The sequence below is a fragment of the Octopus sinensis genome, unplaced genomic scaffold (genome assembly GCF_006345805.1).
Source record: "Octopus sinensis unplaced genomic scaffold, ASM634580v1 Contig17101, whole genome shotgun sequence".
Classification (NCBI taxonomy): Eukaryota; Metazoa; Mollusca; class Cephalopoda; order Octopoda; family Octopodidae; genus Octopus; species Octopus sinensis.
Window position 1 is genome coordinate 20,052 of NW_021834800.1, and position 25,233 is coordinate 45,284.

A 25,233-nucleotide genomic window follows, 5' to 3' on the forward strand; every position below is an offset into this window, starting at 1 on the left:
AATTAATTTCCAGTAAACGCTGCCATAATCTCTTTTATAGAGACTTAGTAATTTTAATATTTCTATATATATATATATTATATATATATATATATATATATATATATATATATATATATATATAAATAAAACTGAGAATGTCTGTCTGTCTGTGTGTTTCCCTAAAACTTGAGAACAACACAACCAATTTCATTCAAATTTTACATATGCCTTACTTTGGGTCCATGTAGTTTCATGGGCAAAAAAAATGTTCAACTTCTTGCCTAGGGCAAGCCCATAGCACTATCATATCTTCTCTACTATTTCAGTATTACGTGTTAAAAGTGAAACAAAAACATTTCTCTATTTTATGTCAGATACTTTCACTTTAACAATAAAAATAATAATAACAATTGAATTATATGTAGTATGTAATAATTAAAATCAAACTAAAGTATAATATAATTGTAACATAACAAAAGTAAAAATAGCAATTGGTATAAAATTGCATCAATGATTTGAACTTGAATAAGTGGTTTCACATGGATGGGAATAAATTAAAAATAAAATTAGCGTGCAGAAATGGAATAGTCCTACAATTCCAGTCTGTTATATATTTTTAGTATTGTTATCACTGGCGATATCAAGATATAACTTTGTATTTTGTATTTTATGTGTAGATGTATATATATAGATGTACATATAATATGTACACATATATACATGCACTAGCACTATGACCCGGCAACGACGGGTCTTTAATGCTAGTATATATATATATATATATATATATACATATTGGTATAACATTGATGGCGTGGAGAAGGGAGGCTGGTATGCATGGGTGACTGCTGGTCTTCCATAAACAACCTTGCCCGGACTTGTGCCTCGGAGGGGAACTTTCTAGGTCCAATCCCATGGTCATTTATGACCAAAGGAAGTCTTTACCTTTTTATATTTGACAGGATAGCCTGAAGGCCTTCACACCAAACATTGCGATGGGGTCACTGGAATCCATGTTTCTGTTTAAATGTAAAATATGGATTTTTCTTTTTTTTCTTCTTTAAGATGTAGAAACTTGGATCCATTATGGTATCACCTTGTATTTGCTTCAATCACTGGAATGCAGCCATGCTGGAGCAATGCCCTGAAGGATTTAGCTGAACTAATTGACCCCAATACTAAAGGATTTTTTATGGTTTCGGTACTTATTCTATTGTCTCTTTTGCTGAACTGCTAAGTTACAGGGGCTGCAAAAAAAACTAATGCCAGTTGTCAAACAGTGGTGGAGGACATGCAAAAGATAAAAAACACACAGACATATATAAGACAGGCTTCTTTCAGTTTCCATCTACCAAATCAAATCACAAGGCTTTGGTTGGCTCAGGGCTATGGTGGAAGACACTTGCACAAGGCGCTATACAGTGGGATTGAACCTGAGACCACATGGGTGGGGAGGCAAGCTTCCTAACCACACAGCTACCTCGTCACCTCTTTATAAGTCTTTATTTATATTAAATATTTATTTAAAGTTACTCTTTTACTTGTTTCAGTCATTTGACTGTGGCCATGCTGGAGCACCGCCTCTAATCGAGCAACTCGACCCCGGGACTTATTCTTTGTAAGCCCAGTACTTATTCTATCGGTCTCTTTTACTGAACCGCTAAGTGACGGGGACATAAACACACCACCATCAGTTGTCAAGCAATGCTAGGGGGACAAACACAGACACACAAATGCATATAATATATATATATACACGATGGGCTTCTTTTCAGTTTCCGTCTACCAAATCCACTCACAAGGCTTTGATCGGCCCAAGGCTATAGGTGAACCCGGAACCATGTGGTTGGTAAGCAAGCTACTTACCACACAGCCACTCCTGCGCCTATTTATTTAAAGTTATTGATTTTTTCTAATTTTTATTTATTGCATTAATAAAATTACTGTGGACAGTACTTGCATGCACATCCTCCTCCACCACCACCACCACCACCACCACCACACACATGCACAGAAAACAGACGGAATGAGAGAGAGAGAAAGAAAACGATAGACAGCAATTAACGAAGATATTAAATAACGAACCTCAACTTCCTCTATCGTCATGGTAATTAATTTATCCCAGATCAATGCCACTTTTTGGCGCTTGTTTTCATCTGCTGGTTTGCAAAACCTGGAAACAAAAAACACACATACAAAATCGTGTATACACAAATACACACACGTGCACACAGAACCTAGGCGTGGTTCAGCCTAAAAGTGGCCCAGGATCTGATAGGATCCGTAAAGTCATTTTTTAGCCAAGTTTTGTGGTACCATGGCCCATTCGAGTAGCAAGTTGCTGACTGAGATGGATCCAGGTATTGGTGGCTTATCTGGTACCTCTTCAGAAATTTATCCAGGTTTCATTTGAAGGTGATGGGACCCTTTTCTTATTTGCTTTTGGACAATGTTCTATAGCAGTGGTTTTCAACCAGGGTTCCGCAAGAAGTTACAAAACTGCTAAAATCGGCAGTAATTTTTAAGTCTCCTGTGCAGATATGTGTGCATAAGACTATTAAATTATTGCACAGGGGTTCCTCGAGCCAGTGGAATGTTTCTTTGGGGTTCCGCTCCAGCAAAAAGTATGAAAAGCACTGTTCTATAGACTAGGGACCTGTTGAGGAAAGGAAATCGTGTTGCAAGGAATCTATGTGGTGTGTTCTTGAATTTTGTGGGAGGGCTTGGCACATGGCCCTAGCCGTGGAGGAATTCTAAAACTAGTGTTAAAGTTGTTTGAGTAACGCTGGTCGTATATTCTCCACATTGGGCAAATGAAGTAGTGCTCATGGTGGCCCTGGAGGGGATACAGTTTCAATGTTTTAAGGGGGTCCCAATAGTCAAGTGCAGTCATGCCCTCAATGTTTTTAGTGATTGCTCTCTTGGGGGACTCAATTCTAGTAATGTTTTGTTTGGTGTGGGGAGACCACAGGGAGCAGCAGTATTGTAGGTGTAGCCGTACAACCGAGGATAAGAGAGGGATGACGACATCTTGCTCCCTGGACAGGGAAAGTTCTGAAGATGCAGGAGCTTATCCTGTGAGCTATATCAACTTTGTTGTTGACGGAAGCACTCCAGCCAAAATGATTGTCAACAATTCCTCCGAAGTCCTTGATACTACAAGTATCATCATCATCATCATCATCATCATCGTTTAACGTCCGTTCTCCATGCTAGCATGGGTTGGACGGTTCGACCGTGGATCTGGGAAGCCAGAAGGCTGCACCAGGCTCCGGTCTGATCTGGCAGTGTTTCTACAGCTGGATGCCCTTCCTAACGCCAACCACTCCATGAGTGTAGTGGGTGCTTTTTACGTGCCACCTGCACAGGTGCCAGGCGAGGCTGGCAATGGCCATGATCAGATTGGTGCTTTTTATGTGCCACCGGCACGGAAGCCAGTCAAGGCGGCGCTGGCATCAGCCACGATTCGGATAGTACTTTTTACGTGCCACCGGCATGGAAGCCAGTTAAGGCGGCGCTGGCATCGGCCACGTTCAGATGGTGCTTTTACGTGCCACCGTCTCAGGGATCACAACTGCAGTTTCCATTGATTTTGATGTTGGTGTACTTGACTCAATGGATCTCCTCAAGCACAGAGTCGAAATGGTTAGAGAAAATAGTTGTTTGAGCACATTCTCTCTTTTCCAAAGAGCATGAGTTCAAATTCTCCTTCCGTTAAAAGTGTTTTGTTTTTTGTCCTCCCAGTGACTCACAGTGTAGCGAGAGGAGGGAGGAGGTGAAAGAGGGATACATAAAAAGGAAGATGAGAGGAAGGGTATTGCATGAAGAAAATGTTAGAAAATGAAGGTAAGAAGAGATTTGGGCCTTACCTGGTCAGGTTGGGTAACCACGGGGTAATGTACTCTAAACACAAGTGTTTCATCTCAATGTTGGAATTCCCAAAACCCTGGATACATTCTTCAAGAAACTCGAGGGTCAAATGCGGTTCGTTAGCAGCTAATTTCTCACTTATTGATTTAATAAAGATAGTGTTATTGGCAGGAATACACAGACCTACAAACAAAGAAATTTTATTAATTCAAAATAAATAATTAATAAACACAAATCACATTTTTAATAGATTTTTTCTCTCTTTTGCCGGGAAAACATGGCTGTGTGGTTAAGAAGTGGTTTTGGGTTCAGCCCCACTGAAAGGCACTTTGACCGAGTGTTTTCTACTATAGCCCTGGGCCAACAAAAGTCTTGCAAGTGGATGTGGTAGGTGGAAACTGAAAGAAGCCCATTGAAACGATGTAATAATTGTTAACATCATCATCATCATCATCATTGTACAAGCAAGGTTGGCTGTTTGTAACTTGGTGACAGGAAAAGCATCCAACCATAGGAAAACCCATAATGTGTCACTTTTAGGGTTACAACAAGGGTTCCAGCTGATTCGATCAATGGAACAGCCTGCTCATGAAATGAACATGCAAGTGGCTGAGCACTCCACAGACAAGTGTACCCTTAATGTAGGTCTCGGGAAGAGACACAGCACAAGACAGAATGTGACGAGGTTGGCCCCTTTGAATTACAGGTAGTGTTAACTTTTGCCAGCTGAGTGGACTGGAGCAATGTGAAATGAAGTGCCTTGCTCAAGGACATAACACATTGCCAGGAATTGAACTCACGACCTTACGACCACAAGGTGGACACCTGTAACCATAAAGCCAGGCATCTTCACAATATTAATGATTGTGTTGAGGATGAACATCCCTGATTCCAAGACTTGTGGGAAGGAAGGAGGGATTTACTCTTTTACTTGTTTCAGTCATTTGACTGCGGCCATGCTGGAGCACCACCTTTAATCGAGCAACTTGACCCGGGACTCATTCTTTTTTGTAAGCCCGGTACTTATTCTATCGGTCTCTTTTGCCGAACCGCTAAGTAAAATGGACATAAACACACCAGCATCGGTTGTCAAGCAATGCTAGGGGGACAAACACAGACACACACACGCACATATATAAATATACATATATATGACGGGCTTCTTTCAGTTTCCGCCTACCAAATCCACTCACAAGGCTTTGGTCGGACTGAGGCTATAATAGAAGACACTTGCCCAAGGTGCCACGCAGTGGGACTGAACTCGGAACCATGTGGTTGGTAAACAAGCTACTTACCACACAGCCACTCCTGCGCCTATAATCTGGAAATCTACCCTGAATGTTTGTGAGACAGCAAACAATGAGACATGTCACCACCCGCTGGTGGTGTCAAACTGGGGTGGATTATCACCACAAGAACAATAACAAACTCCAGCCCCTATTTACACTGTTTTCATTCCCCCAATATTTGTAATTGGTTGATATGATTAGAATTACCTCCCTTGATTGCTGCTTTAGATTTTAAACACATCCAGAGGAAGATTCTGTCTTCTAATTACTTGGATAATCTCAACTAACCAAACACCAAAGGTTTCCCATTGCTCTAAACCCTATGTGGGACGTAAAATGGAATGGTCATGGGAGGAAAGTCTGTGATCATAGGTTGACTGACCTGGGGCTAAACAACAACTATGGCCACCATGAGCCAATGAGGGAGGCCTCTACATGGTAGCTAAACCAAGTAGAAATAGCAGCCAAATCTCCCTCAAATCACACTCCTCTGTCTTATCTATATAAGTATGTATATATGAACCAATGAGGGAGACCTCTACATGGCAGCTAGATCTGGTAGAAATAGCAGCCAAATCTTCCTCAAATCACACCCTACTCTCTTATTTATGTATATATGTATGTATGAGCCAATGAGGGAGACCTCTACATGGTAGCTAGACCTGGTAGAAATAGCAGCCAAATCTCCCTCAAATCACACCCTACTCTCTTATGTATGTATATATGTATGTATGAGCCAATGAGGGAGACCTCTACATAGTAACTAGACCTGGTAGAAATAGCAGCCAAATCTCCCCCAAATCACACCCTACTCTCTTATGTATGTATATATGTATGTATGAGCCAATGAGGGAGACCTCTACATGGTAGCTAGATCTGGTAGAAATAGCAGCCAAATCTCCCTCAAGTCACACCCTACTCTCTTATGTATGTATATATGTATGTATGAGCCAATGAGGGAGACCTCTACATGGTAGCTAGATCTGGTAGAAATAGCAGCCAAATCTCCCTCAAATTACACCCTACTCTCTTATGTGTGTGTGTGTGTATTTATGAGCTACAACAGCAACAACCCAAAGATAAGAAAAAAACACAGACCTGTTGTTTCTAAGAGCTGTCCTTCAATTTTTAGGTCAAATGTCTGCGTAAGGGCACAGAGTAGATTGTAGGCTGCAGAACGGAGGCTGGGGTCAGAGCTGCCAAGGTTTAGAAGGGCCTGAAACAGAAATCAGAAGTAATTCATTAACAGACAGACCATTTTATGTTATTATTATTATTATTGAGTGAGAGAGCAGTGCATGTCATCAAAGTGACACTGGGGTACAAATATACGAAGCCCAGTATACCCATCATGACTACCCGTCTGATAAGGGTACACCAGGCACATGCATCACAACCATATGTGCACGACATGGTGATATATCAAGAGAAACAGCACATGACCTTGCAGGTGGGGCCCAGCTAGAATTTTCCTCAGGTCAAGTAGCCCATCTCATTCAAAAGGTCCCGGAATAAGGGTTGTGTAAGGATGTTGAAAGAACCATCCATGTTTCCAGAGGTGAATTATTCAAACCCTTGAGAATCCCTGTCAACACATGGCTATGATGTTCCCCCACTACTTCTGCTCATGATCAGAGATGCACATATTGTCATCCACTAAGGGACATGCTCAACTGGTTAAGGTCAAACAACCGACAAGCAAATCTGTGGTATTGAGCAGAATATTTGCTGTAGCCCATCTTTTATACCAAGACAAAACAATGTACATGATAACACTTCCAATCAGCTAAGATCATGTACACTGTTTTGTCTTGGTATAAAAGATGGGCTACAGCAAATATTCTGCTCAATACAATTGCTTGACCTTAACCTGTTGAGCGTGACCCTTGGTGGCTAACGATTATTATTATTATTATTAGAATTATCATTTAAGGCAGTGAGCTGGCAGAATTGTTAGCACGTGGGGCAAAATGCTTAGTGGCATTTCATCTGTCTTTACGTTCTGAGTTCAAATTCTGCTAAAGTCGACTCTGCTTTCCCTCCTTTCAGTCAAGTACTGGGGTCAATCTAATCAACTGGCCTCCTTCCCCCAAAATTTCAGACCTTGTGCCCTATAGTAGAAGGGATTATTGTTATTATGAATATTATTATTTGTAAAGCTTGTAGAATTGTTAGCTCGTGGGGCAAAACATTTAGCAGCATTTTGTCCATTTTTAATGTTGAGTACAAACTTCACCTTGGTGCACTTAATAGTAATAATGGTTTCAAATCAGAATCGAAATTGAACCAATCCTATGACTGGCACCAGGACCACTGGACTGACTCCTGTGCAGGTGGCAAGTGAAGAAACATCATTTTGACCCTGTGCTTGAGGAGATCCATTGAGTCAAGTACATCAACATCAAAATCAATGGAAACAGCAGTTGTGATCCCTGTTCCAGTGGCACGTAAAAATCACCATATGAACGTGGCCGATGCCAGCGCCGCCTTGACTGGCTTCCGTGCCGGTGGCACGTAAAATGCACCAATCCAATTGTGGCCGTTGCCAGCCTCGCCTGGCACCTGTGCCAGTGGCATGTAAAAAGCACCCACTACACTCACGGAGTGGTTGGCGTTAGGAAGGGCATCCAGCTGTAGAAACACTGCCAGATCAGACTGGAGCCTGGTGCAGCCTTCTGGCTTCCCAGACCACAGTTGCACCGTCCAACCCATGCTAGCACGGAAAACGGACGTTAAACGATGATGATGATGATGTTTCAAATTTTGTTAGAGGAGGGGCTAAGTCAATTACGCAGACTCCAGTGTTCAAATGGTTCTTATTTCATTGATTCCGAAAGGATGAAAGGCAGAATTTGAACACAGAACATAAATTTGGATGAAAACTGCTAAGCATTTTTTCCAGTATGCTAGTTGTTCTGCCAGTTCCCCGCTTTAATAATAATGAGTTTTTTTACTAAAGGCACATGGCCTAAAATTTTGGGTGAGGGGACTAGTCAACTACATCGACCCCAGTGGAATTTGAACTCAGAATGGTAGCAATGGATGAAATGTTGTGGAATGCAAACAATTCTGCTAACTCCCCAATTTAATAATAATAATAATAACAATGGTGGCATGTAAAAAGCACCAATCCGATCGTGGCCGTTTGCCAGCCTGGCCTGGCACCCATTCCGGTGGCACGTAAAAAGCACCATCCGACCGTGGCCGTTTGCCAGCCCCGTCTGGCACCTGTGCCGGTGGCACGTAAAAAGCACCCACTACACTCACGGAGTGGTTGGCGTTAGGAAGGGCATCCAGCTGTAGAAACATTGCCAGATCAGACTGGGCCTGGTGCAGCCTTCTGGCTTCCCAAACCCCAGTTGAACCGTCCAACCCATGCTAGCATGGAAAGCGGACGCTAAATGATGATGATCCTTTCTGGCATAAGGGGTCACAGTAATCACTCGCCAAATCGCGGTGCACTTATCACACCATCAGAGCAACACAGATTTTTCTGGCTAATAAATGTATATTTATATCGCAGACTCCTCAGTAGATTGCAAGCTTCTGCGACTGATAGGGATTAATATTTTGTTAGATTTGAATCAATTCTGTGGTAAAATAAGCATTTTCCAGCCTAAAAAATTAATAAATTAATAAACGAAAATAGAGTCCTGTGTAACAGATTAATTGAAATATATTAAAAGAAAATACCGCAGATGAGTAAACAAAGAATCGGAGATGCTGTATGGGAAAGGAAACTGGGGAGGCGAGTGGGGGGTGGTGTTTTGCATTTGTGTGTAAAACTGCGAGTTTATTTTTAAGCCCTACAATGTTGCCCAAACGTTCTGCACCTTCTAGGGCTTCTGGCAGTGAACCCAAGTGCTAGAGGAAGAGGCTTACTATAGCAGAGAAGGTGAGACTCCTTGATATTGATAATCTGATCGAGGCCCACGCAGATCTGTTAATGGATGAAGATCTGATAGGAATGACAAAGTCAGCAAGAAGAGGAGGATCCAGGGGAAGAAGAAGAGGAGGAGGATCCAGGGGAAGAAGAAGAGGAAGATCCAGGGGAAGGGGAAGATCCAGGGGAAGAAGAGGAGGATCCAGGGGAAGAAGAGGAGGATCCAGGGGAAGAAGAAGAGGATCCAGGGGAAGAAGAAGAGGAGGATCCAGGGGAAGAAGAAGAGGATCCAGAGGAAGAAGAGGAGGATCCAGGGTAAGAAGAGGAGGATCCAGGGGAAGAAGAAGAGGATCCAGGGGAAGAAGAAGAAGAGGATCCAGGGGAAGAAGAGGAGGATCCAGGGGAAGAAGAAGAGGATCCAGGGGAAGAAGAAGAGGAGGAAGATCCAGGGGAAGAAGAAGAGGATCCAGAGGAAGAAGAAGAGGAGGATCCAGGGGAAGAAGAGGATCCAGAGGAAGAAGAAGAGGAGAAGATCCAGGGGAAGAAGAAGAGGATCCAGAGGAAGAAGAAGAGGAGGAAGATCCAGGGGAAGAAGAGGAGGATCCAGAGGAAGAAGAAGAGGAGGATCCAGGGGAAGAAGAAGAGGATCCAGGGGAAGAAGAAGAAGAAGTTGGCCTATCACTAGAATGCCTCTCAACTCTAGCAAACATGGCAAAAGCCCTTCATAGAATGATGGAAGATTGGGACCCTCGGATGATTGATGCAATGGACAGAGCCCTGGAAGTTTATAAAACCTTCCTTACACAGAAGAAAAGGGAGTGCCAGCAACTGCCCATCACTATGTTCCTTACCCACAAAAAAAGAGAAGACACGGGTATTCTTAAGGGTGTGGGGAGAGTTTATAAAAGCTTAAACGTATAAAAATAAAATATATGCAAATTATAGGCACAGGGGTGGCTGTGTGGTAAGTAGCTTGTTTACCAACCACATAGTTCTGGGTTCAGTCCCACTGCATAGCACCTTGGGCAAGTGTCTTCTACTATAGCCTCGGGCCGACCAAAGCCTTGTGAGTGGATTTGGTAGACGGAAACTGAAAGAAGCCTGTCGTATATATGTATATATATATATATATGTGTGTGTTTGTGTGTCTGTGTTTGTGCCCCTAGCATTGCTTCACAACCGATGCTGGTGTGTTTATGTCCCCGTTACTTAGCGGTTCGGCAAAAGAGACCGATAGAATAAGTACTGGGCTTACAAAAGAATAAGTCCCGGGGTCGAGTTGCTCGACTAAAGGCAGTGCTCCAGCATGGCCGCAGTGAAATGACTGAAACAAGTAAAGAGTTATACAGAGAATAAAAAGAATATACAACAGAGTATTGCTTCTACTTTGTAGATTTTCACCTGTTGTGGGGGATTATTGTAGTTGATTACATCAACCCCAGTGTTTCACTGGTACTTTGAAACTGTCAAAAGTTGTGGCTCCAGCATGGCCTGAATGACAGTGACAACAACAAATAATAGGTAGAAAAAAACTCAACTTACCACATTTAGTAATGTACCGGGAACGTCTTTGGGTCGGATCTTGGTGTGGACAGTAACGGTATCCTGGAGGGGAGAGAAAAGAGAGAAAGAAGAGTTTATGCAGTAGTGGTGGTGATTGTCATGTAGTGTTTGGCTGCAGCCATTGTAATGGTTGCAACAACAACAACAAATAAAATCAATTAGCTAACGAATCAAGGAAGGTACTAACGGGCTGCGAGAGTTCCCATCTGGTTCTGATATGGATGATGCAGTTTACGATAGTATCACAGTCATTGTGGATGAAAGACAACGGCCCCGTTTCATTGGCGATCGTTAACGTGAATTGGTTGTCATCAACTAGACACACCTGTACCGAATGAGAAAGAACAAACACATTAATTAGCTTTTGGGTAAGTAAATTAATTAACTATTCAGACAGAGCAACGTTAATTAACAGTTTCAATAATTTCATTAACACTTTATATTTCTGACTTCATCTTTCAGTTACTTTTGGAAACAATCAATAATTTAGAGTGGGAGAAGGGGTGGGTTAATCATCATCATCATTTAATGTACGTTTCCAATACTGGCGAGGGTTGGATGATTATCGAGGGTTTCACAAGCCAGAGGACTGTGCCAAGCTCCAGTGTCTGCTTTTGGCAAGGTTCTATGGCTGAATGCCCTTCCTAATGCCTGAACTCTGTGCATACAAGCCAGTTGAGTTTAATGTATTAATTCAGATGGAATTTGTCGAGGCAGTTTTTCTGCAGCCAGATGTCCTTCCTGTTGCCAACCCTCACCTATTCCCAAAGGCCAGGTGTGTGCATCATCATCATCATTATTTAAGGACTGTTTTCCATGCTGGCATGAGTTGGATGGTTTGACAGTTGCTGGCAAGGATGGAGAGCTGCACCAGCATCAACTGTATTAATATTGTAGCAATATTGTTTTCTTCATTGCTATCTTCACTGTTTGAGAAAAATATTAAGAATGATCTCGCTTGAGATTACAAACATCTTTGGCTAGTTTAACCTTGTTGTGTCCTCTGATCTGATTGGTCAGCATCTAAGCGCGGTCTGTCTCTCTACTTACTTCGCGCCAGTGTGTAAACTGACCAATCACGGCTTTCGGATAGGACTTTTCATTTGAGCCATCTTAACTCTTTAAATAGGCTGATCATATCACGATTCACTGTCTTTAGGCTTAAGACCTTTTAAGGTCTTTGTCGGAGACCACACAGAGCTTACTCAACCATGTTCCAGTTCGAAAGGCAGACGACAACCAAGCAAAACATAATATGAAGACGCTATTGTAAACCAAGCGACAGACATAACGTCATCACCAACATCGTCTCAATCTACGAAGATTCAACTGATAAATTCAACAAGATAAATACAGATTCAACTCATGCCGTAGCAATATTGTTTTCTTCTCTTGTACAATATTAATCAACCACTAAACCAGTGAATTAACTAATGAGACCAAAAACGTGAAATAGCTACAGACATTAGAACAGAGACACCCGAGGAGTGTAAACTTGTTGACAGAATAATAATAATTGTACTCTAGGCACAAAGCCTGCAATTTTGGGTTGGGTTGTACAATTGTATTTCTGTATTCCCTAAAATATTAATAAATAAATAGTAATAACGATAATAATAATCATCACCATAGTTTAACATCCGTCTTCCATGCCAGCATGGGTCAGACATCATTATCATCATTGTTTAACATCCGTTTTCCACGCTAGCACGAGTTGGATGGTTCAACCAGGGTCTGGGAAGCCAGGGGGCTGCACCAGGCTCCAGTCTGATCTGGCAGTGTTTCTACAGCTGGATGCTCTTCCTAACGCCAACCACTCCGCGAGTGTAGTGGGTGCTTTTTACGTGCCACCTGCACAGGTGCCAGGCGAGGCTGGCAACAGCCACAATTGGATTGGTGCTTTTTACGTGCCACCGGCACGGAGGCCAGTCGGGGTGGCACTGGCAACGGCCACTTTCGGATGGTTCTCTTATGTGTCCCCGGCACCGGTATCACAGCTACAATTTCCGCCCTTCCTAACGCCAACCACCCCATAATAATAATAATAATAATAATGATAATAATAATGATAATAATAATAAAAAAATTGACTCACCTCCACGATTTCTGAAGCATAGTAAACATCATTTAATAAAACTTGATGTCCTAACACTTTACTGCGTTCTGATGAAGTCACCTGGATTGCATTTGGGCCCACCTGAAGGGTAAAGAATGACAGGGGACATGAGAGAGGGGGGAGGCAGGAGACAGAAATGTATCTTCAGTAACAAAAATCAGGGGTTTGCTTATAAACAAGTGTGGCATATACATGAGTGTGACTTATGAGTGTAACTCATATACAAGTGTGTGACATGTACAAGAGTGTGACTCATGCATGAGTGTGACTTCTGGACAAATAAATACAGTAAAATATTGCAGACGGACTGCAGCAGAGCAGAATTGAACCTGTGAACTACAGGTTGATGGTTGTCCACATCCATTACCTCACATCTACAGTGGTTGCAAAAAAAAAACCCTGGTCCCAACTTACTTTAAGGGCCACTTTGGTGTCCTTGTGAGACAATTTCAATGCATTGTTGTAGACTTTCAGATCTTCTTCTAAGGCTAGCGTGGTTCCTGGCATTTTCCCAGAATGGTCTTGGTCGATATAATCGTACAGGTTTGACGGGTGTTCAATGAATTTCAGTTTCCTGCTGTTCTGTAAGGGTCAGAGAGAGAAGCAAAGGTAGAGGAAACTACTAAGATGGAAATAGAAAGTAGTAATATGTGGTAGATGGTTTGGGGGGGAGGCATGTGCAAAAGAAGTGAATATACCTGAGAGAGAGAGAGGGAGGGAGAAAGAGAGAGGAATGAACAAAAGCAATTTGAGGGAATTTATGAATTTCTGCGAGCCTACTCCCTTGATTTCAACAGGTTGTGTACTGTAAAAGTGATAATTTTTAAGTGGTAGCATAGGCATAGTCTCTTCTATGCCCATAATTATAATTGTATTTTATACCATTACTCATATATATATATTTCGTTTTTGGATTTGGTTTGCAAGATTCTTTATGTGAGTTCGTGTGTTGAAGCATATTCTGTTGTGTCTGGGGAGAGTCATTTTCTTTTAGTGCCTTATTATTTAACACACTCACTGGTAAAATTTCCACTTATTCCTTATTTCTATTTTCCTAAAATTTTCGTTGCGTCTTGCAACCTTTTCAAAACTATTGAAAAGGTTGCAAGACAACGAAAATTTTAGAAAATAAAAAAAATAAGAAATAAGAGGAAATTTTACCAGTGAGTATTAAATTATAAGGCACTAAAAGAAGATCACTCTCCCCAGACACAACAGAATATATATACATACATATATAAATAAATATATATATACATATAGATGGCTGGATAGATATTTCTCTTTTACTCTCTTTTACTTGTTTCAGTCATTTCACTGCGGCCATACTGGAGCACTGCCTTTAGTCGAGCAAATCGACCCCAAGACTTATTCTTTGTAAGCATAGTACTTATTCTATCAGTCTCTTTTGCCGAACCACTAAGTTACAGACACACAAACACACATATATATATATATACATATATACGATGGGCTTCTCTCAGTTTCTGTCTACCAAATCCACTCAAGGCTTTGGTCGGCCCGAGGATATAGTAGAAGACACTTGCCCAAGGTGCCACGCAGTGGGACTGAACCCGGAACCATGTGGTTGGTAATCTTACCATACAGCCATGGTAAGATTACAATAAAGATTACAAATTATTAATTGAACATGATTGACAAACACTTCTCCTCTCCTCAGACAAGTCAACAGAGAGAGATGGGTGGGGGGAGAGAAACATTAAAACATCTGATACCAAATAAGTTTGCATTGAACCAGCAACACGAAACCGGTTGGACCAAAACAGCTCATACCCCCCCCAACCCAATTGTCAATGACTATAAAAAAATAAGAGAAACGATCAGGCGCAAGAATGGCTGTGTGGTAAGTAGCCTGCTTACCAACCACATGGTTCCGGGTTCAGTCCCACTGCGTGGCATCTTGGGCAGGTGTCTTCTGCTATAGCCCCGGGCCGACCAATGCCTTGTGAGTGGATTTGGAAGACGGAAACTGAAAGAAGCCCGTCGTATATATGTATATATTTTTGTTTGTCTTGTTGACAAGAGAGGCTCCCTTGCTTTCCTGATGAGAAGATTGCATAATGCACCCTTTGTTCCTTTGGAATGAAAACATGCTGCCTTCGAAACATGTGTCGAGAGTAAAGGAATTTTGTTAACATTTTCGTTCGACTCCATTCTTTCATTTATTCATATATATATATATATATATATATATATAGGCGCGGGCATGGCTGTGTGGTTAGGGAGCTTGCTTCCTAGCTATATGGTTTCGGGTTCAGTCCCACTGCGTGGCACTTTGGGTAGGTGTCTTCCACTACAGCCCCGAGCCGACTGAAGCTTTGTGATTGAATTCGGTAGGTGGAAGTTACTGCCGTGTGTGTATGTGTGCGTATAGCTGCTCAGTGCCTCTCCGAAAGAGAGAGAGAGGTATATATGTATGTTTGTGTTTGTGTGTCTGTGTTTGTCCCCCTGGCATTGCTTGACAACCGATGCTGGTGTGTTTATGTCCCCGTCACTTAGCGGTTTGGCAAAAAAGACCGATAGAATAAGTACTGGGCTTACAAAGAATAAGTCCCGGGGTGGAGTTGCTCGACTAAAGGCGGTGCTCCAGCATGGCCGCAGTCAAATGACTGAAACAAGTAAAAGAGATCAGTTTTTTCTTACCTTTAATGGCGCCAGAATCCTGTCATGGTATTTGGTGTATTCTCTGACCCAAGAATTACAGTTGTAGATGTAGGCAGCATGGATGTTGTGGTTGACCACTTCAGGCATCACCACAAACCATTTGTTTAAAAAATCGGTCTGGACAGGCAACATGGAAAGTAATAATAAATATAATAATAATAATGAAGTGAAAAAAGAAAATATATATATATATAAATTAGAAAAAACCACCTTTTATCAATTCAAAATGAAAAATTAAATTACACCATCTATTACATAAAATTACATATAACAGAAATATTAAATATAAGATAAAAAATAATATACCAATGATTATGTAATGTTCAAAATAATAAATAAAACGGATATAGTTGGTAGAATATATATATATATATATATATATATATATATATACTTAATAAATAGGGTTCAGCAAAAATTTGCTTTACCACATACCGAAATTTAGAAATAGCAGCCAAAAAACGTTAGCTATATCTTCTACTTTAAAAAGGTAAAGTATAGTTACATACTTTATTCCAATCCTAATTCCGGAACGTGCGTCCATAGGTGACCAGATATTGATTGATTTTCTTTACTTCTTCCTCTCTGCCTGTGTGATTGTTTTCAAGTATTTTGGTTTTTCTGGGAGTCCCATTTTAAAGTAGAAGAAATAGCTAAGGTTTTTTGGCTGCTATTTCTAAATTTCGGTATGTGGTAAAGCAAATCTTTGGTGAACCCGAATAATTAAGTATTACTTAAGTTTACTGTGAAATGGTCCTTTTTTCACGCCGAATTCTGCTTGGTGAAATTATTGATTAATTCTTAATTAATTAATTTTACCCTTTGTTATTATATATATATATATATATGGAGAGAGAAAAAATTTTTAATGAAATAAAGTGAAAATTATTAATTATTGGGAGGAAATGAATGAAAGACTCCACGTAGTTGTAGGGTGAAGTGGGTCACTTGGCAACCACATGCTTTCATAATTGATACACACGCAAACACATTCCAACACACACACACATCCTTCAGGTTGCAGTTTTTGGGTGTTGTGCCAAAAACACCAAGTAGCACAGGAACAATTGTTGTTTGTCTTCCACAAAGTCTCTTCAAACAGGCTGGGGCCTGTTATTTCTCAATTTTCTCAACACTGATTTCTACATCTTCCACCATATTATTTTTGGCATCAGTCAGAAAATGTTGTTAAACTGTTATAATTGAGAACTATGCTAAGGGCATGCATGTCCTTCTTTGTGAAGGTGCATGGCTACATGGTTAGGGTGCTCAGCTCACAACCGCAAGGTTGTAAGTTCGATTCCTGGTGGCAGGTTGGGTCCTTGAGCAAGACCCTTTATTTCACTTTATTCCTCCAGTTTACTCAGCTCACAAAAACGAGAGTTGTACCTGTAAAATAAAAGGGGTCAGTCTTGTCAGTAATTCTGTGTCTCCTTGAGAACTATGCTAAGGGCATGCATGTCCGTGGAGTGCTCAACTACTTGCACCTTAATTTCTCAAGTTGGGACCCATGTCGTTGGAATCAGCAGAGAAAAAATCATTTGGGCTGAACTTCTTAATATCCTTCTTTCTTCCTGCTCCCTTGTGTAATTCCACTCTGTATTGTCCTGTCTGATCCCCATTGGTTTTGTAAACCTTAGGGGTTAATAAACAAAATAGTATTATTATTAAGAAACTAATTCAATTTGCTGGAATTTTATCTTGATGTTTGGTGACACTAAATCTCCTCAAATCTTCCTTAGAATTCCTGCAGAATATAAAATGATACTTTCCTGCAGGTCAACAAGGCAAGTCTCAATTCTTGTCTTGCTCTTCCAGTCACCTCAGTTCTCTGGCTAATATCCTGATATTTCTCTTCTTTGGTATCAACTCTGCTACCATAGGCATTTGCAAAGTCTATTATCTTACACCATTTGTTTTATTTTGCCCTCTGTAATCACATCTGGTCTTCTTGCTTCAGCTGTTTGGCTAGCCTTTATGGTTTCGTAATTGATACACACAAACATAACAGCTCACACACACACACACAGTCCTTACATTATGGCTGATACACAAACCTGGTTGTTATCTTCTATATATATAAAAGTGTGAGTGTCTGTCTCCTACGATTTAGATTCCTAACTACTCCCACATTTTGCGGTGCAGTTTAACCAAAAGCGGGTATCTTATAGTCGTGATTCATATCGAGCCCTTCTGGGTATTAGCGCGCGTCTACGATGAGTCTACGATTTAAAAAATAATTTAACATAATTTTTTTCCATTTCTTCCAATTTTTTCGTGTGTCGATGGCGGCGGAGTTGCACCTGCACCTGTGTTGCTTCTCCCCCTTGTTCCCTCCCTCGTAAAGTGTGACTGCGCAGTCACACGTTCGCGCATGCGCAGTCTCACTTTCGCGCATGCACAGTCAGACACATTCGCGCACGCGCAGTCACACTTTCGCACATGCACAGTCACACTTTTGCGCAGGCGCACGCACATATAGCATAAGACCATATATATATTGGCATCTATAAGGGAAGTAACTCTCTAAAAATGCTTATATAGTTATTTCCCTTACAAACCCAAGCAACGCCGGGCGATACTGCTAGTTATATATAAAACTAAAGTTGTGTGTGTGTCTGTCTATTCCGATTTAGATTCCTAACTACTCCCACATTTTGCGGTGCAGTTTAACCAAAAGCGGGTATCTTAAAGTTGTGATTCATATCAAGCCCTTCTGGGTATTAGCACGCGTCTACGATGAGTCAACAATTTAAAAAAAAATTTACCATCATTTTTCCGCATTTTTTGCTCAGTTTATATAAGGGAAGTAACTCTCTAAAAATGCTTATATAGTTATTTACCTTTCAAACCTGAGCAACGCCAGGCGATACTGCTAGTTTATAGCTAAACTTCAAAGGAATCTTTCTCTCTTCTACTTTGGCAGAAGAAATAAATAGTTCAAGAAACCTCTTGATGTTCAGTCCTGCACATATAAGCCAATCTGCCCCATATGACTACAGCTGAGATCCATTCTTCCCATTTATTTCCTCATACACGAAGGACACATCCCACCCCACCTCAACAAGTTCGTAACAAAACCTTTGACTGTGACTCCCTAATTTACAGAACCAACAACTTGACTCCTCTCCTCACCACTGGAGTAATGACCAAGGGGTTAGGATGTTTGTTCATTTTCTCTTATGTCATTTCTTCCACACCAGCATGGGTTAGATGAGTGTATTTATTAATACCACCTATCTAACCACTGCGGTTAGTTTGAAGCACTTTAACTTGTTAAAGTGTGACTATAACTACGTTGTTGCTGTTATTGTTGTGGATTTTGAACCATTATTAAACAAGGTACGCAATGATTGAAAAAAGATAGGGTGGTCATAATTGGAATAACCTGAGCTGCATATTCCGATTTGATCCGGAACTAAACAACGTCACCGTCATCAACATCTGTACAAACTACACAACCACCACTATGACTCCTACGTCCACCAGCAACACTTCTATCATCATCCTTACCACACTGACCACTACCACCACCACCACAACCACCAGCATCATCATCGTCGTCATTATTTAACATCCGCTTCCCATGCTGACATGAGTTAAACGGTTGGCAGAGAGCTGCACCAAGTTTTAGTCTGGTTTGGCATGGTTTCTAGGGCTGGATGCCCTTCCTAACACCAACCACTTTACAGAGTGTAACGGGTAGCTTTTACATGCCACTGGCATGGGTGCCATCTACATGACACCATAAGGCGGTGAGCTGGCAGAAACGTTAGCATTCTGGGCGAAATGCGTAGCCGTATTTCGTCTGTCGCTACGTTCTGAGTTCAAATTCCGCCGAGGTCGACTTTGCCTTTCATCCTTTCGGGGTCGATTAAATAAGTACTAGTTACGCACTGGGGTCGATATAATCGACTTAATCCGTTTGTCTGTCCTTGTTTGTCCCCTCTGTGTTTAGCCCCTTGTGGGTAGTAAAGAAATATACATGACACCACCAACGGACATAAGTACGGTTTCATTTGGAATGATGAGCTTCTCGAGTACAGAAAGGTGTTGCCAAAGGTGTCGGTCACTTGACATCACCTCCCTGGGGCCCAACATTTGAAAGAAGAGAAAAAGATCGAGAGAGAGAGAGAGAGAGAGAGAGAGAGAATAGATAGAGTTTACTTACCCTAAATCTGTTTTCTGAACAGGTGTGAGTAAAATCCAACACCAGTTCAAAAGGGTTGTTGTAATAAGGTTTTAAGGTAAGTAAAATATGATAGATTAGCAAGTCTCCATTTATTTCCCCAACTCTAAAGAAACAAAAACAAAAAAAACATCATCATCATTACTGGAGAGAGATAGAGTACCCATGCATATAAACATAAGATGTTCAGGATCTTTTCCTTTTGAACGGCACTTTTCAACACAATTTCTAGTTAACTAATCACTTTTAAACTTCGTATACTGGTAGAATGTGTTTATAAAACATCTTTTTTTCTTGGCTTTATTGAGAAAATTCTATGTTGTAACATATTTCCACTTTAAAATCGAGCTTTTCGGTAATTTTAACCAAATACGTCCATTTGGAGTCAAAACATACCGTGCTGTATGAATATGTCCCTCGTTTAAGAAACAGATTGGGTTTATTTACATTTGCGAAGAAAAAAATATACCCTTCCCCCACCCCTAACCAACCCTAATCCTAAAACAGATTGAAATGCAATAGATTGATACTAGGGTTATAATTATGGGTGACATTTTCATTTGACACCGCTAGAAAAAATCCCATTGACCGTAGCGGTGTCGTATGAAATTGTCACCCATAATTATGGCCCTAGTATCGATATTGCATTTCAATCTATTTTAGGGTTAGGTTTAGTTAGAGTTAGGGTTAGGGGTGGGAGAGGGTATCTTTTTTTCTTCACAAATGTAAATAAACCCAATCTGTTTCTTAAACAAGGGACATATTCATACAGCACGGAATGTTTTCACCCCAAATGGAGGTCAGCGATTGGTTAAAATTGCCAAAATGCTTGAAATTAAAGTGGAAATATCTTACAAACTATAGAATTTTCTCAATAAAGCCAAGAAAAAATGATGTTTTATAAACACATTCTACCAGAATACGAAGTTTAAAAGTGATTAGTTAACTAGAAATTGTGTTGAAAACTGCCATTCAGACGGAAAAGATCTGATGTTCACACACATAGAAAGAGAGACAGAGAGAGAGTGAGGGGGCGAGCATGAGAAAGTGGGAGGGAGAGGCAGAGAGAAACAGTAGCCATAGCAACACGTAAACATCTGATACATATCTACAACAACCTGTAAATAAATTATAATCAGGCAAAACCAGACAAAAAAAAGGGGGGGTGCATTAGCTTACTTGTATCTTCGGGCAATATAGTAGAAGACCGGAAAGCCAGACTTGCTGGTACCAGCTTGGTAGAATATGTTAAGGCTTTTCAGAGATTTGAATTCATCTTTCTCGTGCATGTTGTGTTTAGACATGAGTTCTTCGAATCTTGTACTAGTCATGTCCATAGTACTCCACCTGGAACAAACAAACAAATACATTTGTGTGTGTGTGTGTGTATATATCTTTACGTATAAAACTGAAGTTGTGTGTGTGAGACTCTGTCTCCTCCAATTTAGATTCCTAACTACTCCCACATTTTGCGGTGCAGTTTAACCAAAAGCGGGTATCTTATAGTCGTGATTCATATCGAGCCCTTCTGGATATTAGCGCATGTCTACAATGAGCCTACGATGATAAAAAAATTTACCATCATTTTTCGCATTTTTAATGCATTTTTGCTTGGTTTATATAAGGGAAGTAACTCTCTAAAAATGCTTATATAGTTATTTCCCTTACAAACCTGAGCAACGCCGGTCGATACTGCTAGTATACATATATATCATCATCATCATCATCATTTAATGTCTGTTTTCCATGCTAGCATGGGTTGGATGGTTTAATCGGGGTCTGGGAAGCCAGGAGGCTGCAACAGGCTCCAGTCTGATCTGGCAGTGTTTCTACAGCTGGATGCACTTCCTAACGCCAACCACTCCATGAGTGTAGTGGGTGCTTTTTACATGCCACCATCACAGGTGCCAGGCGAGGCTGGCAATGGCCACGATCGGACTGGTACTTTTTACGTGCCAGTCACGTTTTATGGCCACGTTCGGATGGTGCTTTTTACGTGCCACTGGCACAGAAGCCAGTCGAGGTAGCGCTGGCATCGGCCACGTTCGGATGGTGTTTTTTACGTGCCACCGGCACAGAAGCCAGTTGAAGTGGCACTGGCATCGGCCACGTTCGGATGGTGCTTTTTACGTGCCACTGGCACAGAAGCCACTCGAGGCGGCGCTGGCATCGGCCACATTCGGATGGTGTTTTTTACGTGCCACCGGCACAGAAGCCAGTCGAGGCGGCGCTGGCATCGGCCACGTTCGGATGGTGCTTTTTACATGCCACCTGCACAGAAGCCAGTCGAGGCGGCGCTGGCATCGGCCACGTTCGGATGGTGTTTTTTACGTGCCACCGGCACAGAAGCCAGTCGAGGCGGTGCTGGCATCAGCCACGTTCGGATAGTGTTTTCTACGTGCCACCGGCACAGAAGCCAGTCTAATTGGTTCTGGCATCGGCCACGTTCGGATGGTGCTTTTTACGTGCCACCGGCACAGAAGCCAGTCGAGGCGGCATTGGCATCGGCCACGTTCGGATGGTGTTTTTACGTGCCACCGGCACAGGTATCACGACTACAATTTCCATTGATTTTTTATATTGATGTACTTGACTCAATAGGTCTCCTCAAGCACAGGGTGTATATATATATATATATATATAAAGCTTTTGATAGGGTCCCCCGATCCCTTATCTGGTGAGGACTGTGCAAGCCATGTACAGAGATGCCATAAGTAAGGTTAGGGTTGGCAACATGTACACAGAACAATTCAAAGTAGAGGTTGGGGTCCACCAGGGTTCAGTACTCAGCCCCCTCCTATTTATCATAGTACTCCAGGCAATTACGGAGGAATTCAAGACAGGTTGCCCCTGGGAGCTCCTCTACGCTGACGACCTTGCTCTTATTGCTGAGTCACTATCAGAACTGGAGGAGAAGTTCCAGGTGTGGAAGGAGGGTTTAGAATCGAGGGGCCTTAGAGTCAACCTAGCTAAAACCAAAGTACTAATAAGTAGGAAGGTAGACAATCCACAAATGTCTTCAGGAAGATGGCCCTGCTCGATCTATAGAAAAGGTGTAGGTAGAAACTCTATAAGATGTACCCAGTGTAAGCTATGGACACATAAGAGGTGCAGCAATGTCAAAGGTAGGCTAACTGGGAAGATAGTTTTTGTATGTGGCAGATGCTCGGGAGCATTAACCTCCGAAAATCTGCAGAAAACAACTTCCGTCACTTTCCAGGGGGAAAAACTAGAAGTAGTTGATAGCTTCCGTTATCTAGGTGACCAAGTCAGTAGTGGGGGTGGATGCGCTGAAAGTGTAACTGCTAGAATAAGAATAGCCTGGGCAAAGTTTAGGGAGCTCTTACCTCTGCTGGTGACTAAAGGCCTCTCGCTCAGAGTAAAAGGCAGACTGTATGATGCGTGTGTACGAACAGCCATGCTACATGGCAGTGAAACATGGGCCGTGACTGCTGAGGACATGCGTAAGCTCGTGAGGAATGAAGCCAGTATGCTCCGATGGATGTGTAATGTCAGTGTACATACTCGACAGAGCGTTAGCACCTTGAGAGAAATGTTGTACCTAAGAAGCATCAGTTGTGGTGTGCAAGAGAGACGATTGCGCTGGTATGGTCATGTGGCGAGAATGGATGAAGATAGGTGTGTGAGAAAGTGCCAATCCCTAGCAGTTGAGGGAACCCGTGGAAGAGGTAGACCCAGGAAAACCTGGGACGAGGTGGTGAAGCACGACCTTCGAACTTTAGGCCTCACTGAGGAAATGACCAGCGACCGAGACCTTTGGAAATATTCTGTACGTGAGAAGACCAGGCAGGACAAGTGAGCCCAGCCCACTTATGAATGCCTTTCCTCCCTTGGACACAAAGACCTGTTGAGGCAAGCGAAGTCGATATAGAACCTCATCCGATGACAGGCACCCTTGCCAACCCCCTTTGCTTGTGAAGACATGTTGGGGCAAGCGAAATCGAAATCGAATTGAACCAGCCAGGATCCCTGGTCTGGTGGTACGTAAAAAGCACTATCCGACTCATGGCCAATGCCAGCACCGCCTCGACTGGCTTCCGTGCCGGTGGAACATAAAATACACCAATCCGATCGTGGCCGTTGCCAGCCTCACCTGGCACCTGTGCAGGTGGCACGTAAAAAGCACCCACTACACTCACGGAGTGGTTGGCGTTAGGAAGGGCATCCAGCTGTAGAAACATTGCCAGATTAGACTGGAGCCTGGTGCAGCCTTCTGGCTTCCCAGATCCCCGGTCGAACCGTCCAACCCATGCTAGCATGGAGAACGGACGTTAAACGATGATGATGATGATATATATACACACATATTGAGGAGATCTATTGAGTCAAGTAAAATCAAAAATCAAATCATAATTAAAAATGGAAATTGTAGTTGTGGCTGATGCCAGTGCCACCTGGCTGGCTCTTGTGCTGGTGGCATGTAATATGTACCATTCATGCGTGGGTTGTTGCCAGTGCCACCTGACAGGCTCCCCGTTCTGGTGGCACATAAAAAGCACCATCCAAACATGGCCGATGCCAGTGCCACTTGACTGGGCCTATTCTGGTGGCACATAAGAAGCACCCACTACACTCTTGGAGTGGTTGGCATTAGGAAGGGCATCCAGCTGTAGAAACTCTGCTAGATCAAATTGAGGCCTGGTGCGGCTTCCTGGGTTGCCAGTTCCCAGTCAAACCGCCCAACCCATGCCAGCATGGAAAATGGACGTTAAACAATGATGATGACACATACACACACACACACATATATATATATATATATATATATATATATATACACACACACATATATGCACACACGCTTAGGTAAACAGTAATGGACAGACAGGGATCTTTTCCATTTGAATGGCAGTTTTTTCCCAGCGGTGTCATATGAAATTGTCACCCATAATTATGACCCTAGTATCGATATATTGCATTTCAATCTGTTTTAGGGATAGGGTTAGGGGTGGAGGAAGGGTATCTTTTTTTCTTCACAAATGTAAATAAACCCAATCTGTTTCTTAAACGAGGGGCATATTCATACGGCACAGAATGTTTTTTTTACCTCAATAGACATCAGTGATTGGTTGAAATTGCAGAAATTGAAGAAAAAACCCAACAAATATCTTACAAACTATAGAATTTTCTCAATAAAGCCAAGAGAAAACGATGTTTTATAAACACATTCTACCAGTATACCAAGTCTAAAAGTGTTTAGTTACCTAGAAATTATGTTAAAAACTGCCATTCAAACCGAAAAGATCCCAGGCAGTGGTGTTTGCCATGGTAGGAGACACACAGTCAGGCCACTAGATAGATAAATAGATAGACGACCGAGACCTTTGACATTATGTTGTGCTTGAGAAGTCGACCCATCAAGGCCAAGCAAAATCGCAGTCATGGCAGATACCTCCTGCAAATGGCATGTAAAAGCACCCATTACACTCTCGGAGTGGTTGGCATTAGGAAGGACATCCAGACATAGAAAACTATGTCGAATCCGACGGGAGCCTGGTGCAGCCTTCCCAGCTTGCCAGCCCCGGCCAAACTGTGCAACCCATGCCAGCGTGGACAATGGACGTATACTCTTTTACTTGTTTCAGTCATTTGAGTGCGGCCATGCTGGAGCACCGCCTTTAGTCGAGCAACTCGA

At 42.0% G+C, this 25,233-nt stretch overlaps 1 protein-coding gene across 1 annotated transcript in view; it reads right to left on the minus strand.

Moving 5' to 3' along the window:
- The window catches only part of LOC115231004 (neurofibromin-like), a gene marked incomplete at its 3' end in the record, with an annotated part of 36,708 nt that extends 15,780 nt beyond the window's left edge, over positions 1-20,928 (minus strand). The window contains exons 1-10 of the mRNA XM_029801097.1: positions 20,757-20,928; positions 19,560-19,683; positions 15,368-15,505; positions 13,118-13,285; positions 12,683-12,784; positions 10,775-10,912; positions 10,567-10,629; positions 6,240-6,357; positions 3,852-4,035; positions 2,068-2,155 (exon numbers count right to left, since the gene is read on the minus strand). Of these exons, the coding sequence (XP_029656957.1) occupies positions 2,068-2,155; positions 3,852-4,035; positions 6,240-6,357; positions 10,567-10,629; positions 10,775-10,912; positions 12,683-12,784; positions 13,118-13,285; positions 15,368-15,505; positions 19,560-19,683; positions 20,757-20,914 (1,281 nt within the window). The remainder of the gene's footprint in view (positions 1-2,067; positions 2,156-3,851; positions 4,036-6,239; positions 6,358-10,566; positions 10,630-10,774; positions 10,913-12,682; positions 12,785-13,117; positions 13,286-15,367; positions 15,506-19,559; positions 19,684-20,756) is intronic.
- Positions 20,929-25,233: the final 4,305 nt, after the last annotated feature.